The 19,901-nt window shown below is 41.7% G+C and overlaps 1 protein-coding gene across 4 annotated transcripts in view; it reads left to right on the forward strand.

Annotated features, from left to right (window-relative positions):
* Positions 1 to 19,901, forward strand: part of LOC142243464 (sodium channel protein type 5 subunit alpha-like) — a 587,685-nt gene that overhangs the window by 254,686 nt on the left and 313,098 nt on the right. For all 4 annotated transcript variants that reach the window (XM_075315409.1, XM_075315410.1, XM_075315408.1 and 1 more), the window contains exon 8: positions 19,264 to 19,327. In XM_075315409.1, the coding sequence (XP_075171524.1) occupies positions 19,264 to 19,327 (64 nt within the window). The remainder of the gene's footprint in view (positions 1 to 19,263; positions 19,328 to 19,901) is intronic.

Consider the following 19,901-nt stretch of genomic DNA (forward strand, 5'->3'; position numbering starts at 1 on the left):
GCTTGTACTGGGGTTAACAACAGCATGATTGGATGTAGTGTGCACCAAACAAAAAAAAAAATTATGGAAAAAAACCCACCCCCCCCTGAAAGGGATCTGTATGGCTGGCTGTATGTAGGAGGACACCCGAACTGCCTAATAAGTGACTTCCATTGGGGTTCCGGTCAAGTCCAGGTCCCAAACCATACTTTATCTACAATCCGGCTGAACCCGCTGAACCGAACTTCCACAGGTCCGCTCATCTCTACTCATGTTCCATCTTATGTCACTTCCTTTAATTGGTTCAGGATTTGTAAACCTTGAAGCTGTTAAAAGAAGTTGCATGTTCATTCTTTGCGTGACTTGTGCTAGGAAGCCGTGCTCTTTCCATACTTAACAGTATAGACTGAAAGCTGCCTGCGGAGCAGTTGTCGCAAAAAGGATGGTAAAGCTGCCTCAGGAAACAACCTTCATTGTTTGTTCTGAAACATCTTTGCCTGGGAAAAGTTGGCATCCGTCAAAATCGCAATGTTTTGTAATGGAAACTGCTTCAGGAAACTCTTTTTGGTGAACATAAAGTCTTTTTTTTCTGAGTTTCAAAGCAGAAACTTAGCAGAAACTCCACATTTTTAGGACTTTTGAGATTTGGAGAGTTTCCACTCAGTTTCTGCTCTAAAAACTCCATGTGCAAACAGCTTAAAGGGAACCTGGCACCAGATTTTTCATGTATAAACCAAAACTATCACCTTCAGCATTGCATGAGCTGCATTCCATAAAGATGCATATTTGCCCCTGATTTACCCTGTATACCTCTAAATAACCTGAAAAAAGCTCCCTCTCTGTTAATTTGGACGGTTTGGTTTGGTGGGCGTGTTTACTGCTGTATCTGTCCTTCCTCTCACACTGATGGCTGTCCTCTTGTTGTTATTGATGTGGATAACACCTCCTGCAGCATCCACATAGCCTGTTGAAATCTCATGACTGTGCAGAAACATTGCCGGCTCACGCAGGCTCTGCCCTACTGCGGGCAGTACCTAATACATAAGTGAGCAAGCCGGCGAAGTGTTTGTGCAGGTGCTATATTTTGACCGGCGATGTGGATGATGTCTCTTGCGACATCTACATACCGGGCAAAATCTCGCACTTGCACAAGACCTCGTTGGTTCGCGTATGAGTACTTATGTATTAGGTTCTGCTGCAGTAGGGCAGAGCAAAGTGCGCTTGCGCGATCTGGCAATGTTTCTGCGCTGGCACAAGATTTCACCAGGGTATGTGAATGATGCAGGAGATATTCAAAGGTTATTTGGGGGTTTACAGGGGGAGTCAGGGGATAACATGCACTTTTATGGAATGCAGCACAGGCAATTGTGAAGGTGGTAGTTTTGGTTTATATACAAAAAAATCTGGTGACAAGTTCCCTTTAATGAGGTCTACATTTAGTTTTGCATGAAAATTGTCTTTAGTGGGATATAATAGAAAGAACAATTTCATAGGGTCCTCCAATTCCCAAGTTTTAGGTTGTGTGCCCACAATGAGTTTTTGGTGAGTTTTTGACGTTCTATACTTCTTCTGCATCAAAATTTGCATTGTTTTACAGTTGCAGGAAAGAAGATGGATTTATAGAAATTTTCTGCCCTGCGTGCTTCTTTTTTTACTCAACGTAAATCCACCATCGATGTCAGTTTCAGATTCGCAACATGTCAATTTCTCTTGCGGATACCCTTAGTATTATGTGCAGGTTTTCCCCCATAGACTTGCATTAGATGCATGCAGACACGTATGCAAAATGCATGTAATCCACACATAAGTTTATCAATAAAGTTTTGACAAAGCTAAATACCAGGGATTATCAAAAACAAAGCAGCTTTATTTAAAACATGATATACCTCAGAATGTAGAGTCAAAAACAAAATAAAAATGCATGTTAAAAAACGCAAGTTACTTAATGTACATACTAGATGCAGAAATAATTCAGAAAATCTGCCTCATCAAAAACTCATCAAAAGCTCATCGTGGGAATGTATCCTTAAGGTTTTAAAGAACTATGAGTTTTAAAGTAGAAACCACTTTGGAGAACTCTCTCTATTTTAAAAACTAACATTTTGGAGGAGTTTCCTCTTAGTTTCCGCTTTAAAAACTCCTAGAAAATCTTAGTGTGCACATGGCCAGTTTATGCTTTGAAAATTCACTAACTGTAGCGTATAACTGTATTACTAACTAAGATTGGGGGTTGGATTGGATTAGGAAAAGACTGACCTTAAATACTGCCATGTTGGTCCTTGCCCTAGCTCTGGTATTGCAACTCATCCACATTTGTGTCTTGCTAGAAGTTGAAGCTCTGTTCTCTTACTTTGGCGTTCTCATTACTTATCTGCAATTGGGCAAAGAATTTTTGTGGCCAGGCATACATATAAGGGGGCTTTACACGCCATGACATCGCTAACGAGATGTCGTTGGGGTTACGGAATTCGTGACGCACATCCGGCCTCGTTAGCGACGTCGTTGCGTGTGAAACGTACGAACGACCGCTAACGATCAAAAATACTCACCTAATTGTTGATACGTCGTTCTAATCCCAAATATCGTTAGTGGTGCAGGACACAGGATGTTCGTCGTTCCTGAGGCAGCACACATCGCTACGTGTGACACCCCAGGAACGACGAACAACACCGTACCTGCGTCCTCCGGTAACGAGGTGGGCGTGTCTTTCCTTCGGCTGCTCTCCGCCCCTCCGCTTCTATTGGCCGCCTGCCGTGTGACGTCACTGTGACGCCGCACGAACCGCCCCCTTAGAAAAGAGGCAGTTCGCTGACAACAGTGACGTCGCTAGACAGGTATGTGTGACGGGGACTAACAATATTGTTCGCCACGGGCAGCGATTTGCCCGTGACGCACAAACGACGTGGGCGGGTGCGATCGGCAGTGACATCGCTAGCAATGTCGCTGTGTGTAAAGTGGCCTTAAGTTGTATATTGGCGAGAAAATCCTTTCATGTTCAAACTGACGAGACATCATTATACAGCGGTGTAAACCAGAAGGGATGGTGGAAGGTAAAAACACTCTGGTAGGTTGGGAATAGAGAGGCATAGTTTACATGAAAACATTTTTCCAGTTAGTCATTCATTATATAAGACTCCAACTAGAGTGGTGACGCTTCACCGTTTTTGTTTGCCGAGGAGCCAACACATCAGGTCATATATTTGGGAAGAGAAACAGTGGAGTTTGCAACATTCGGCTTTTGTATTTCTTTAGGACACTGGAAATTCTGTTACTTTCTATTTTCTTTACCGAGCTTGTTTCCTTATGTATCGTATTGTGGCTGCGATCTCTAGGAATAGATACAGTATATAGAATGAATATCATGTCTTCGTAAGACAAACAGCAGGATTTCTTAAGAAAGCATTTCCAGTCTTTGTTTGGTTGATGTAAATTATTTCTAAAATCCCTTTTAGGCATTGTGGCGTTTTGTCTTCTTCACTCCCTTTGATAGGAGTGACAGCACGTAGGTCTCCAAAGAGAGCGCTCTGTTTTGTGTTAGCAGCTGAGCGGTTTGCCTGATCTGTCTAGCATGACAGATTGTCTGCAACTTCAACAGATGGAATTGGAGACTCTACTGTGGAATTCATTAGGGGAACCACAGTGCTACTGACTCCAAGGGGCTGAAATTTCAGCAGAGCACCAGTTTGTTATTTATTTTAAAAGTATTAATGTCAGTTCAAAATGGGGTAGATTGGGGAGGAAAATGTAAAGTGGTTGCATCTCCAGATAAAATATATTTTTTTTTACATATTTTATGGAAATCTGAATTTAAAGAGGTTGGTGACTCTCTTTTTAGTGTAGCAAAAGCTGACCAGCACCTCTGTCCATACAATGACTGCTGGTGCAGCGAGCAGACCTGTCAATCAGTCTCCTTCAATTGTGAAACACCTCTCAGGGGAAACTTTTCTATTGGATGAGGCTGATGGACATGTCACTGGCACTGCTCCTCCATCGTCAGCCTTATATAGGTGCTGTTCAGTTTGTAAAGAAAAATCTAACAACATATAATGCTTTGATTATATTTTTTGGGAAGCTGCAGTGACCCCCCCAAAAAAACACAACCATGTGTGTACATATATATATATATATATATATATATACATATATATATATATATATATACATATATATATATATATATATATTTATATATATATATATATATATATATATATATATATATATATATATATATATATATATATATATATATACATATACATACACACAAACATTGACAAGAGAATGAGTAACAATGTTTTGAAGTTTTGGCTTTCAGGCTCCATATCCCGCCATCCACTACAGTTTTGAGAGTGAGACTACCTTCACTTTATAGCCAATCATCCTCTAATTATTTAGCATATGACTATTTATGCAGATCCTTGTCAAGTCACTGCAGTGTTACTATTTTGCAGCCTTTGGCTGTGAAACATCCCCATATCATCAGTCTTCCTCCACTGAACTTGACAACTCCTTTAATTTCTCGATCCGTTAGCCCCTTGTTCCCTTGTTTCTTCCAGACCCATTTGCACTCATCAGAGCCTATTCTATTGACTTTCATCTCAATGCTCTCAAACACCCATTACCAATTTTCTACTGTCCACTTCTCTGACTTCTTTTCAAACTGGAGCTGAATCTTTTTATGATGATATTGAAGTAGAGGCTTCTTCACCTTTTTTCGAGACACCATTCCAGACTTGTGTAACATGCATCGCACTATGCTTGTGTGGACGTCTGTGATCTCACTATTACGAAGCATACGAGCCACCTCCACTGCCGTATTTGCTGAACCAGAACTGATAGACCGTGTGATGACCTGACTTGTTGACTCTGATATTTTGCCCGGACGTCCACCTCTTGGCTTTTGAATGGACAGACGGACTTAATTTTATATTCTCCCAAGTGCTGTCATGTCACATGATGCAGTTTGGCAATTTTCTTGGCTGAGAGATGCTACCGAGGAGCTGGATGGTGCTGTTTCTCTTTTTTTTGGGAAATCTTCTTCATGGCTGCTTGTGATTCAAACCAGTGAGATATACATATATATCTATATAAAATATATATATATATATTTTTTTTTTTTAAGTGAGGAAGAAGAGGGTTGTTTCAATTTTTTTAACTTTTCACTTTACTATGCATTCACCTCAGGGGACTTGAACCTGTGATCGTCCGACAACTTAAACGGTGTGCTAGCAATACCATAATATTTCTGAATATATAGCAAATCATAGTCTTTTATGAACAGTAGCCACAGGCTGATTTTCAGAGGAGTACTGACATGGCAGGTATGGGGGTTTTAGCAGAACCCCAGCTGCCATAAGACTCATCACCACCCTACAATGGTGCTGCGGAGAGGCTAATTGGCACGTTGAATGGCAACCGGGCTGCACATTTATATTTTTTTTTACTAAATGGCCGTTTTAGCCTCTTTTGCTATGTAAAGGGGGAAAAAATAAAGAAAAGAAAAATGACAGCTACAGAAAGCATCAAAACATCAAAGAACAACTGCTAGTGAAATAATAAGTTAACTGGCAGAAACCTTAGTCTTTAGACTTTTCCCATCCATGTATAATTGTTGGTTGTCTGCTTAAACCATGACCTCCTGATCCTGTCTTTTATAACCAGTATTTTGTTTGATCCCTTACGGGCCTCTTCTATACCTTCTCCCATTGATAGTATCCTTTTCCTTGTCCATGGCAGGAGATGATGCTTGGTGTTGATGTAGCAATTAGACCATTTGGTTATCACTCAACTCTTAATGCCTAAAATGTATAATTATGTAAAAATCAATAGATAAATGCTCTGCAAAAAAAAAAAAAAAACCTTCTGTATAAATCCCCACAATGCACAAAGGCCAGTGATTGCCGCATAAAAACACTTACTTTGTAACTGGTCTTAAAACACAGCTTCAGTGGGAATTGCAAAATAAAGATAAGGCTTATCCTTAATCGTTCCTTACACAACGCTATAAATTGTCAGCACTGGCTGTGTCTTTTATAGCTGAACGTGTTACCATCTGCCACGTAGGATAAGGTATAACAGTCCATTGAATGGTCTCTGAAGACCACTCGCCTCAGTCAATTCATTTCTTGGAAAACGAAGCCTGTTGAGTTTCGACAGGGGCACTTTGTCTGCCACCTAATAACTTAATGTGGACTTATGGGTCTGCTGCCTTTCATCCCAGAAATTGGTGAAGCTACTCTGCCCAAATTGAAGCTACGGTAAATCGAAACATGGAGTTTTATTTGATCAATCATTTTTAAATTATATAAATAATTTCTCTATATTTTCTTCCTTTTTGAATGCACTGGTGGACAATACTATGCTACAATTGTATACTTTTTAAAATGTATACCTCCACCCCCCCTTATATATTATATTTGGATGCATACATAAAAAAATATGCAAGAGATTGAAGTCCACCGCCTCAAATCTCAGAAAGGCACCTTCCTTAATATTCCAAATAACCACATGATTTAATATATGGTAATTATATAGACCAAAGATTGTCAATGTAAATGTATTCTGACACTGACATAATATTGTCACAATCTGTAGACATATGTCATGCTCTTAGAATATTTAATTATTTGCATTTCTTAACACAGTAAGCAAAAGACTAAAGAGGGCGTGTATATTGGTTACCTGTTTTAGAAATAATGACGCACGTCTATGAGTGGTGTCCGGTATTGCAGTATTAACTTAGTTAAAGGGGTTCTCTTTGTATAGAAAAAACATCAATAACTAAAAGCTAAGACATTATAAATAAATTCCTAAAACACTTTAATTAGCATATCAAGCTTGTTTTGTCTAGGGAAAAATCTCTATAAAATTAAAATAGACACATTATTTATACACTAACAGAAGCCTGTCCTAGAATGCTGATATAACAGGTGCCAGTGAGCATGTACCATAGAAAGCTTAGCTGCTATGGCCTGGAGATAAGCTATATCACATACTGTCAATATATTTTCAGATCACCATAGCAGCTCAAAGATAGGGTTGACAAAAGAGTGAGCAGCCTCTTCTTATTCCAGCATCACTGCTATCTTCAGGATCAGACCAGAAAGACAGGGTGCACAGCAGTGTGAGCAGCCTCTTCTTACACCAGCACTCTGGTATCTCCAGTATTAGATCAGATAGTCAAGGTGGACAGCAGTGTGAGAAGCCTCTTCTTACCTCAGCCTCCCTGGCATTAGAATAGAAAGACATGGGGAAAAGCAGTGTGAGCAGCTTTTTCTTATCTCACCATACCTGATATCTCCAGTATTCAATTAAAAATAATAGTATAGACAGCAATGTGAGCAGTCTCTTCTTACTTCAGTACTTCTGGTATTTCCAATATTAGATCAAAAATACAAGGTGGACAGCAATGTGAGCAGCCTTTCCTTATCTCAGCACCCTTGGTGTCTCCAGTATTAAATCAGAGCCAAATGGTGAACAGCAGTGTGATTGGCCTTTTCTTACCTAAGCACTTTTGATCCAGTATTAGATTAGGTAGACATTATGGACAGCAGTTTATGTCAGCCCCCATGATATATCCAGTATTAGATTTTAAACACAGGGTTGACTGACAGCAGTGTGAGCAGCGCCTTCCTACATCAGCACTCCTGATATCTCTGGTGTTAGATCAGAATATCCACTAGCAGCGCATCTTCCAACACATGCTCACAGACATCAGTCTTATTAACATTCTGGGACAAGTTTCTGTCAGTGTAAAAATACTTAATTCATTACAGTGATTCGTTGCTGTGCTACTTGAGAAGTATGATATAGGAAAATGATGCATATGTCTCAAAAAGTTCAAACTATTAACTGAATTAATCAATGATAGAAGATAAATGCATCTTTATGATCATGGTCAAAAATGCATTTTGTTTGTAATGTGCCCATATCTCAATTCTGTGGCTGCAGCCAGCAATGTAAGCAATGGATATTTTTACTTTGGATGTCATGGCTATGTCCACTTATAGCAATTAAATACAAAGAAACACTATTTCGATAGAGACGTTCCTCTTTGTATAACGTACCAACCTCCACTACACTATATTTGCCCTCTATATAGACATGACAGTTTTGAATTAGCATAGTTACATAGTAAAAAGGTTAAAAAAAAGGTAAAAAAATAATGAAGTCCAACCTATAACCTTACAGGAAGGCAAAATCCCATAATAAGATCTCATATGAGGTACTTACTAAACTGGGGAATTTTGCACCATATTATAGGTGCAAATAAACCCCTTCTCCAAATTCTTCAAATCCCCCTCTTCTCCATAGTCTTCTCTTCTCCAAATTTCTTCCTACAATTAAAATAAATTCCTGAATCCATTTTCAGTCTCCAGAAATTAGTACTCATAACTTAGAAATATTTTTTTAAGAAAGATATCTAGGATCTCCTTGAAACTGTTAAATGAATCCGCCATCGCAATAACAAGTGGCAGAGACTTAAATAGTCTCACTCCTCTTGTAATAAAGAATCCTCATCGATAATGTTGGAAGAGTCCTTCTTTCGTTAATGGAGTATTTTCAAGTTTGGAATGCATTTCCTATCCCTGGGATAGGAGCTAACTTCCTGACTACTAGGGGACCTACCCCTGGTAGCCCCACCTATCCGGAGACTCTGAAGAGCCACATGTGTCACGCTAGGTAATGGGAAGTACCAAGCGACCGGTGAAAGAGAAGGGAAACTCTGTGTATAGGGAAGGGGAAGATGGTGACCCCTGACCAAGTCTATCGCTGAACCCTGGGTTCTTTCACCGCTTTAAATAGGTTCCACATCTATGCGCTGAGCTGGATACCTGGCCCTAGGCTGACCCTGATCTGGGCATTAGGTAGGGAGTGGATGGGATGAGCTCTTCGTCAATATCACTAGGCACTAAAAGACACAGGGATAACACACAAGGGAAAACAACAAACAACTTATTTCCAGTTGACTCAGTGACAGAAACTACAACAACCACCAAGTTTCTCCAGGTGTATGCAAATTTACTGCTAGCACTTGAAGACTTATTAAAGGCACATGAAATATCACCAGCACCAAGTAATAGGAAGTGAAGGTATATAAAGGAACAAGGGAAGTACTAATAAGCTACTGACAGACTGAAGAATGCCTCAGGGTTCTGAAGGCAAATGGATGAAATCCAAGCGGAAATGACAGGTCAGGGAGCAGTTTGCACAATGAAACACTGTGATCTTCTATAGCCGGAGACCACAGGACTGTCTGTCATCCGTGACACACCCATGACAACGTGAATAGAGCATTGTTCGATTATGCGCACTGCCAATCCATTCATTTTTAATGGGATGGAGATAGGGATTAGCGAACTGCTAGGTGCTCGGTAAGCCTAATGAGCATTTTGATGCTTGGGTGATTGGTACTCATTAGAGTATAATGTAAGTAAGGGGGGAACTCAAGTAATTTTCCAGAAGATTTTCAGGAAAAATGCTTGAGTTCCTAATTGACTCACATTATACTTTGTAAACGAGTACCAAGTACCTGCGCATCAAAATGCTCGTTAGGCTTACAAAGCCTCCAAGCACCGAGCAGATTACTCTACCCGAGATGGAGATAGTCGAGCGGTGCTCTTGGCTGGTTTTTGGCACTCTCATTAGAATAAATGGAGTCGCTGTCTACATGATCAACCTTAAGCCGACGTTACACGCTACGATTCATCTGACGATATGTCGTCGGGGTCACGTTTTTTGTGACGCACATCTGGCATCGTTAGCGAAGTCGTTGCGTGTGACACCTACGTGCGACTCCGAATGATCACAAACAGGTTGAAATCGTTGATCGTTGACACATCGCTCAGTTTCAAAATATTGTTAGTGTGACGCCCTGGCAAAACCAGGGTGTCACAGACCTGCAGAAATCCAACAAAGTGCAGGTCATTCTCCTCCTTGGTAACCTGATCCCACACCAGTGCAGCAGGACAGACACCCCACCCCCAGTGTAAGAGCAAAACAGAGCAGCGAGGGAGGGGCTGGAGCAGAGTGTGTGAGGAGTGTGATGAGAGCAGACCAGGAGAGGATAGCTCCTGGCTGCTGTAAGGAAGGGAATTGTGAGGAAGGGGCCCGAGGTAGCCGGGGCAGGGTGGTGGCCCGCCGGTACCCAGGGAAGACCCGGATCACGGCAGGGGAGTGGGCTCCCCGTTCCCGACTGAGAAGAGAGAGTGGAGAACAAGAGAGGAGAAAGAGACATCTGGCTGCAGGGCAAGAACAGGGGTCTGCTGCACCATGAGTGGGATCCAAACACCATCTGTACTGAAGGCTGCGGACACCGGCAATTCATAGTTTACCAGTGACTGTGTGAAATACTTGTGAGTACGCCCGTGCCCTCAGGCACTGCACCGCACCATAGCACTGCGTCCTGCTCCCTGCTTATCCCCCATTGGGCCCCGGGACACACCGCCCCTACCCACGGAGGGGTCAACACCTTAAGCTGCTCCCCACCATCGCTCCCGGGATCCCCCGTCACCAGCAGCGGTGGTGCCCACCATCACCACAACCCGTGGGTGGCGTCATGGACAATCCCCTTTTACAATAACCCCTTTTTACAGTGGAGCCTGGGATCACAGACCGGGTCATGCCACCGTGATACTTACTGAAGTGACCCTTGGCCCGACTCTGAGTATCCCTATCCCTGGGCGACACATTAGTCGTTTGGATCGCAGCAGACATATTGGTACGTTTGACACCCTGCCAACGACGAACAAAATCCAAACGACCGCCTTGGTCAAACAATATATATCGCTGATCGCTAGTGCGTCGTTTGTGATATCATTGCGTGTGACCGCAAATAAACGACCTATGTGCCATCTCGGCAAATCGTAACAATGATCTGGGCGTGTCACAACGTTTAACAGATAGTCAGATAAATCGTAGCGTGTAAAGCAGCCTTTACTCTTCAGAGCCCCAGTTTTATATCTGCAATCAGATTCCCAGTGATAGTTAAATCATCCCCTATCTTATACGTAGGGGCATTACTTCCACACTTTACCTTAAGGTAGAGGGTTTTCATGATTATAGGATTAAGAAAGAATTAGTACTGTCCATTCATGTGCTTGTACCTTGTATTAATAACACTTTTAAGTTATCTTGGTTTATATTAAACACCTCGATGTTTTGTTACCTGTCGTGGTACTGCATGTGTGCTCTGACTAGTGATCTTTATATAGAAAAAACATGTTTTCACGATGGGCATCTTTGCCTTGTTTGATGCATCCCATGATTTTATTTGCCTTGGCACTAGTCATTAAGTCAAGTTGCATTTACTGTCCATCCAATTCACCCAAGGTTTGTTTAAAGTGGCAATTCTAGTTAGAATCTTACTGTGCAGTACATTGTATCTTGTAAGTATCGTTAGAGCATTGACTAGTTACACTTGTATCTGTAAACACTTATATGTCTATTATATCCCAATTAATTAGTTTGGTGATAATTATTATACATATTTTGAGTCCAGAGAAAAAAAAAAAATAAAATGTTAGCCCTTTTATCTTTTGATCTGCGGAATAGCAATGTTTCCAGCACATCCTGCTTTGGTACATTATGTAGAGAGTGCGTACTCTACTTGACATTTGACATCTATTCATGGACTTCACCCACGTGTGACGCTCGCCTCAGATACTGGAGCACTATAGTTGATTAGTAGGCTAGAAGAAAAACAGATTGTGTACACTGTGATCTGTGCCTAAATAGAGAGAGGAACATGGCCGGAATAGTCTTTGCTTCCATTATCTTCCCGTGCTGACTGCTGACCTGCCTTTGTCAGAAAATTCCTATGCTGTGATGATAAAGTTCTGGGCTGTGTAACACACTGATAGCTGGTGATCCTGTCAACATAGTAACACTAGGGCACCATAGCAGCATGGTATCCCATTTGATACTAGTGAGAGCAGTATATAAACCTACAGTTCAGCGAAAATATCAAAGACCCATTCTGATTGGGATTTTTCATGATGTATGGTGGTCCAGGCAGCAGACAAGATCATAAAACCTGCATATGACTTCAATGAGTTTCTAACAACTCTAGATATGAGCGAACTCAAACAGTAAAGTTTGTTGTTCTTAACGAGCATGGAATTTACAAAAAAATCAGTATTCGAGCGGTTTACGTTTGCAAACCACTCGAGCAAGCATTGGTGTGCTCGGGTGCGCTCGGTGCTCGGTTCAGTGCAAAGCCCTTGCAGTCTCTGAATGGCTCTCACTTCTTATCTGAATATTATGGCATCTGTCCGGCACTCTGTATATCTGGCCTCCTGATGACCCCTTTGGGAGAAACGCGTTGAGGCAATTTGAGGCAATCTGAGGATCATGTCTATGGCTGTATCAGTGATGAGTACCCCTTGACTGCGCCATTTTTATGCCCCTTTAATAGCATGGGCACTTTATTGATTATAATGCTGCTATAATATAACAATACATATCAATAAGTTATCTGCCGTGTAAATTGATACATATATACCATTATTCACTTTCATTTTTAAGCACAGGCTCATATATATATATATATATATATATATATATATATATATATATGTATTGCTGCTAGGGTGCATCAGGGCCATTTTAGGGACAGTCCTCGTGGAGTGGGGTCACTATATTGCATCGTACATTTTTAGGGTGCCGACCCCTGCGTGAGGTAGGGGATAATAAGGGGCTTTATATTAGGGTGTGTGCTATAACTAGACTAACCCATTTCCCACCCAAACCTTTGTCAATCACTTGGTCTTGACCTTATGACCGATGTGTGGCAATTAGGGTATACACACGATCCTTTCACAATATACCTCACTAGCTATCATTATTGAGGACGTTTTGCACTTTATTATTAGATTTGAGCACCTTCTTCATACCTGCCGTCAGGGTAATCTAGGGCAGGTTAAGGATAGCCGTCAACGAGTGGGGGCCCCATATCGTTTTCTTTTAGGGTGCCAACCCCCGCGTGAGGTAATGGACAGGAGGGAGGTTTATCTTTAGGTCTTTAATCTTTGCCCCTCTTCCCTTCTCCATCTGTGCACTTTAGGTAATTGTTAATCATTGTGTGTTTTTCAGATGTTTTTAAGAGACTTGATTAAAATTGATGTTTTTAAGGGTTAATATATTAGTTGCTCTCACTGGGGGTAAAAACAGATTTATTGGTTGTAGTTTGTACAAAAAATAATGAAAAAACCCTGCCCTCCCTCCCCTGGAAGTGCTTTGTTTATGGCTGGCTGTATGTAGTCAAAGACCTGAACTGCCCAATCAGTGACTTCCATTGAGGTTCAGGTCAAGTCCAGGTCACAAACTTTATCTAAAATCCTGCTGAACCCAAAGAACCCAAACTTCAACGTGTCCGCTCATCTCTAGTCATCTCAGAAGACACAGGAATAGCACATTTGTAACCCATGACCATTGACGTAGAAGCAGCTGATCAAACTGTTGCTTTAAATTCTTCATGTCCGCACATTTTTCAACCCTTTGTGGTTAGCATAGTTGGGATGTGTCACCATTGTCACACCCATGAGAAGACACCTGCTCTAAGCAATCTGGGTTGAATTTTCAAAAACTGCAGGGGTCCCCAAATTATATTGTTCATTAGATTAGTGGAAATTATGCTCTCTAGACTCAGGACTGGATGAGGAATTTTTCTGTTTATAGGTCTGAAGCATGGTCACTTGGTTGGCCAAGTTGCCTCCTGTTTCTGCTCATTGAGTGTGTTTTTTTCTGGAGTTGAACTAAAAGAAGGTATTTTCTGTTGTTTAAGTGTGGATTTGGCGCAGTGCTTACTAAATAGCTGGAAAAAATGCTCACTAGTAAAAATAATGGAATTTCTCAGCCAATCATCAGGGATTTACATAACACCAGAAACAAGAAATACTTTATAGAATTTATCATTTTTCCTGATGTAAATTAATAATGATGGTAGATTTGCTTCTTATTCAGTAAAGACATTTCCTTATCTTTATGGTTATCAATGCTCTTTTTTAGTGATGGGCAGACTCGCAGATAACCGGAAACTGCAGGTCTAACCGGGTTTAAAAAACAACCCGGTTTCGGCCCAGGATTGGTCCCGGATATCTGATCAGATGCTGGTCCCCATATAAGTCTATGGAGATTAAAAATGGTGGTAGAAGGGATAGGGGATAGGAACAAGCAGATTTACTAACCAAGGCTCCGGTGCAGCTGTAACTGCTCCCGCGGCCGCTCATTCACTTCCGGGGCCGCCCATTACCTTCATTGCATATGCACTGCTTTTCCCACCCACCAGAATCTGTGATTGGTTGCAGTCAGATGCACCCCCACCCTTAGTGGCAGTGTGTTAGCTGACTGCTTGCAAGCACAGACACTGTGTGCATCTATCATGGTATAAAAATAAATAAATAAAAAAATGGCATAGGGTCCTTCCATATTATGATACCCAGCACCGATAAAGCATACGGCTACAGGCTGCAGCCCCCAGCCGTGCGCTTATCTTGGCTGTGTATAAAAATAAGAGGAACCATGCTTGGTAAGCACAGCCCATTTGCTATATTATTTTTTTTTCTATTTTTCCTTTATTTTTTGTATTACTTGAGTGCTGGATCCAGATCAATACCCACAATTCCTCGAGAATTTCGGGCCCGGCACTCGGGTACTTTTGAACCCGCGCGGGTCCGGACTTTTACAGTCCTGGTTCGACCATCACTACTCTTTTTTTTTTTTCAAGGAATTTTCCAGTGAAAGCAAGTTATCATCGCCTCTCCACAGGATAGGTACTCACTTATTGATTGGTGGGGGTCCGACCGTTGGGACACGCACCAATCGGTAAAATGAGGAACTTTTTATATCCATTGAAATGGAGCATCAGTACACATGGATGGCCGGTACTCTTTTTATTCCATATGAGGCCACCAGACGCTGCGCTCAGCTTTCTCCGGCAGATACATAAATAATAAATGGATGCCTGACCACCACTCCATTTTGTAATGTGGATAAACGTTCCCTGTTCTGCTGATTGCTAACTTACTAATATAACTTCCTGCATCACTTGGAAATCAGTTGCAAACATCTACAAGTCCTATATCATTCTTGTCAACTTGTCAACAATTCTTGTTTGGGTGATGTCTGTCTTGGAGATCTGTTGAATAGTTTGAATATTTTTTCATGTCCACACCTCCTTTTCTGGCCATGCTCCTCCCACCTTCCTTCCTGCCCTCCTGAAAGCTCAATGTGGTTCCATGGCCTTGCCCAATGTATGCCAGAATCTTGTAGAAGAAACTTTGTCATGGTACAACACTGAAGATACGGCACTTTGAGAGTTAAGGCAGTGCTTGAAAGTAATAGTGGCCACACAAAATATTCACACTTGGGTACAATTTGGCCATTTTCACTTAGGGGGTGTACTCACTTTTTGTTGCCAGCAGTTTATACATTAATGGCTGTGTGTTGAGTTATTTAGAGGGCATCACATTTGCACTGTTATACTAGATATGACACCTGATGTAATGTAAAGTAGTGAGTATGCAGACTACTTTATATTGTATCAATGTGTCTTATCTAGTAATGAGTGGATCCGAAGTTCGAGTTCTGTGGGTTCAGCCGGATTTTAGATAAAGTTCTGTTCTGGGTCAGAACTTGACCTGAACCTCATTAGAAATCAGTGATCGGGCAGTCTGGGTCTCCGCCCACATACAGCTAGCCATAAACAGAGCACTTATGGGGGAGGATGGGATTTTTATTTTTTTGTTTGGTGCACACTTCAGTTGATCACGCTGTTGTTACCACCAGTGTGAGCCGATCAAACACTGGAAGTGGCTTGCACTGGGCTTAGCACTGAGCATACCCAAGCAGAGCAATGCTCGCTCGAGTGGTCAGCACACATACAGCACCTGGACCCGTAGAAGCACTGATCGGCGCGAAACAGCTGTCATCCGGCTCAGTGCTTCTGTTTGTACCCTCTCCCCCTGTTTCCACGATTACCATGGTTGCTGTTTTTTAACATACCTGGATTATTAAAAGAAGAAAACTTTCACAATTGAACTGTGCCGCTGATCTTCTGTATTTTTGGATATGAACAGCACCTGATCGCCAAACTGGAACACTGAATTTTTTGTAAAGTCTGAGTTCAGTACGAACACGAACTTTAAAGTTCGGTCTGATCATCTCTAGTCATATCTTCAGTGTTGTCCCATGAAAATATATAATAAAATATGGTAAAAAATGGGAGGGATGTACCCACGTTTATGAGATACTGTTATTATTCCTTTCTGGAAGATTTTGGGAGCACCTTGGAAATTTGCCTTCTCTTCCAGGTGTCCCGGAGCCTCTAGGATATTCCGAGAGAGTGGACAAAATTTCTGATTGGTCTAAACTACCTATTAGGTGCACGGTTCTTGCACATAGTAGAGACATTTTTACGCAGCCTGTAGAGCAATGCTCACAGACCATATGGTTCTCAAGTGCCCTGTACATATGGCCCCTGATGGAGCATTCGAAATATGGAAACCTTTCATGAAAAGGTATTATAGGGGCACATGGATCTCTATGTCTCCCTCATCAAGACGCCATACAAATTACGTAAGGCCATGTGTGTGAGCCCTGTGTACCTTTTATCAACTACTACCCTTTTTTGCCTTTTCACTGCCACAGATCTTTAAGTGCAGATCCACTCCACCAACACATGCCCTGAATGTTCGCGTGGAGATCACAATGTGTCACTTGAAGACTGCCAAACTGCAACTTGAATATATTTGGACTTCAGCTTAGGGTGCTTTCACACATCCGGATTTTTGCTCTGCGGCACAATACGGCGTTTTGCAGAAAAACCGCCACCGGCTTTTGTAACGCTGGTGGCGGTTTTTTTTGCATAGACTTACATTAGTGCCGTATTGTGCCGCAGGGGCTTGCGTTCGGTCCGGTTTTGGCCGCATGCGGCAGATTTAGCCGATGCCGCGGCCGGATCGAACGTCCCCTGCAACGTTTTTTGCTCCGGCAAAAAACACCGCATCGCGCCGCATCCGGCCACTGCGGCGCATTTTTCAATGCATACCTATGGAGGCCGGATGCGGCGCGATGCGGAAAAAACCGCATCCGGTCGTCGTATACGGTTTTTTCCACTGCGCATGCTCAGTAGCATGCCGCAACCGGAAAAAACCGGGCGGGCCGCATGTAAAAACTTATGCAACGGATGCGGTGTTTTCGCCGCATCCGTTGCATAGTTTTCACAGCCGGATTGAGCCGCATGGCTCAAACCGGATGTGTGAAAGTAGCCTTAGTAAAGAGCTAGACGAAAAATATTTGTCAAGATATCAGAATGAGTAATAAATTATTATTATAGAGGAGAAGCTATGCAAAGCTGTCAGCCATGTCCTCTCTACTCCTCCATTCATCCAGGCTTCACATGATATATAACATGATCCTTGGTAAACTTTGAGTCTTTCACGTATGAATGTACCAGGATTGTAATCGGCTCTTTTAATCTCCGTGATTGTGCCATGTGGAGGTTAATAATGATATAAGTGAGTGCTCATTTGTATCTCTAACATGTATCTGTAGAATATCACCTATCACGCACACATATTGACATTGCTAAGCAAATATGCTTGGGAAAAGCACATCAGGCCTGGAGTCTGGGTGACTGGAGATTTCCTATGGATGGTAACCAGGCACGTTATGAAGGGATGGGCTGGCGGATCTGCTGTATCTTCGCCTGCCTTGTTGTGTAGGATTAAGGTATTATAGCCTCCCGAGAGCATCACTTCCATATTATCACAAGTCAAACACGGCTTGGTCATTAGCATCTCAGGTTACATATCACTTCTAGCTGGACTGAGAAAATGAGCCTTTCTGGAAGGTGTGAGCGTGTGTGCATTCTCAGCATATAGAGTGACGGTTCATACACTTCTCTGTTACATACACGGCTATTTTAGTACATTTTAATTTGTCCAGAATATGGTATTATTGGTATTACATTTATGATTTGTATTCCGTATTTTAGATAGCAGATCTGTATTGTACGTCTGACATCAGAGTGCTCACGTAATGCACATGAAACATCTAATAATAGGGAAGTGCAGAAGTGAGGAAGTAATCTCTAAATCTGATTTGTCATTTTATCTGCAGAATACAGGCTGCTGTTAATAGCTAGGGAAAAGCATGCCACCTAGCTTCTCAATCTCTGGTGTGTTTTAGTGAGGAGAGAGCACTACCATGCTCGGCAGGTGCTCGGTACTCAAAGCTAGTGGTGAGTGGGCACTACCATGCTCGGCGGGTGCTCGGTAGTCATAACTAGTGATGAGTGAGCACTACCATGCTCGGGGGCTCGGTACTCGTAACTAGTGATAAGCGAGTACTACCATCCTTGGGTGCTCAGTACTCATAACTAGTGATGAGAGACCACTACCATGCTTGGGTGCTCAGTACTTGAAATGACTAGTAATGAGCAAGTACTTCCATCCTCAGGTGCTCAGTACTCGTAACTAGTGATGAGTAGGCACTACTATGTTCGGGTGGTCCGTACTCGTAACGTGATGAGCGAGCACTACCATGCTCGGGTGCTTGTTACTTGTAACTAGTGATGAGCGAGCACTACCAAGCCTGGGTGCTTGTTACTTGAAACTAGTGATGAGCGAGCACTATCATGTTCGGGTTCTGAGTACTCGTAACTAGTTATGAGCGAGCACTACTATGCCCGTGGGCTTGATACTTGAAATGACTTTGATGAGCGACTCAGTACTTTAAACAACTTATGATGAGTGAGCACTACCATGGTTGAAAGCTCAGTACTCGTAACTAGTGATGAGTGAGCACTACCATGCTTGGGTGCTCAGTACTTGTAACTAGTGATGAGTGAGCACTAAAATGCTCGGGGACTCAGTACTCATAACTGGTGATGAGCGAGCACTACCATGCTCAGGTGCTCCGTACTCGTAACTAGTGATGGACGAGCATTACCATGCTCGGATGCCCGGTACTCAAAACAACTAGTGATGATTGAGTACTACCAGGCTCGGGGGCTCGGTACTCGTAATGAGCAGTTAGTCACTCGGACTGGCTTGACTCATGTACCGAGTATAATGGAAGTCAATGGGGAACTTAAGCATTTTTCCAGATTATCTTTGCAGTATGTTTCTCAATGTATTGATTTAAAAATGTGAATGTATAAGTTCTCTACCAATGCTTTACATGATCTTGTATTCTATTATTTAGTCTGTAATTTATGCTATGTCTTCATTTATTATATGTCTATCATGATACAAATACATTTTCTTTTATATTTTAAAGAAAATATCTACATCAAGAATGGAACAAAAGACCCTTTACTGTGTGGAAATAGCAGTGATGCGGGGTAGGTAATACCTTGATTATATTTGGAAGTTTAGACATTACATATTATTATTATTATTATTATTATTATTATTATTGTTATACTGAAGCAGAACTTGATAATTTATTTGAATCCACAGGACCAAGAAGTAAAAGTGATAGTGCTACATTGCTTAGGAGCTGTTTCAGTAGTGGATATGATGAATTAATAGAACAGAATATGCCAACTGTGTTTAGTTTTTTCACTTTTAATTTTTTTTATACATTTTTTCCAAAAATCAGGGACAGACAACATTTTTTACTGACATATTTGAACCCCCCCCTCCCAAACCCCCCCCATTATTTTATGTTATATACAGTATGGTATGTCTATAGCTCATGAGCAGCATTCATTATGAACTATGAAAAAGATAATTACAGCTTCTTAAAAAATCACCATTGTATGAATTTTTGTTTTTGCGGGCAGGGTAAAAATATATGACATTTTTACTGATTGTCCAGAAACCCTGGCTGTGCTAGATGACGGACAATGCACCGGATCATTACCAGACCCAACAACACTATATTAGTTTGTGCGATTATATATAGAAAATGCT

This window comes from Anomaloglossus baeobatrachus, chromosome 6 (assembly GCF_048569485.1).
Source record: "Anomaloglossus baeobatrachus isolate aAnoBae1 chromosome 6, aAnoBae1.hap1, whole genome shotgun sequence".
NCBI lineage: Eukaryota > Metazoa > Chordata > Amphibia > Anura > Aromobatidae > Anomaloglossus > Anomaloglossus baeobatrachus.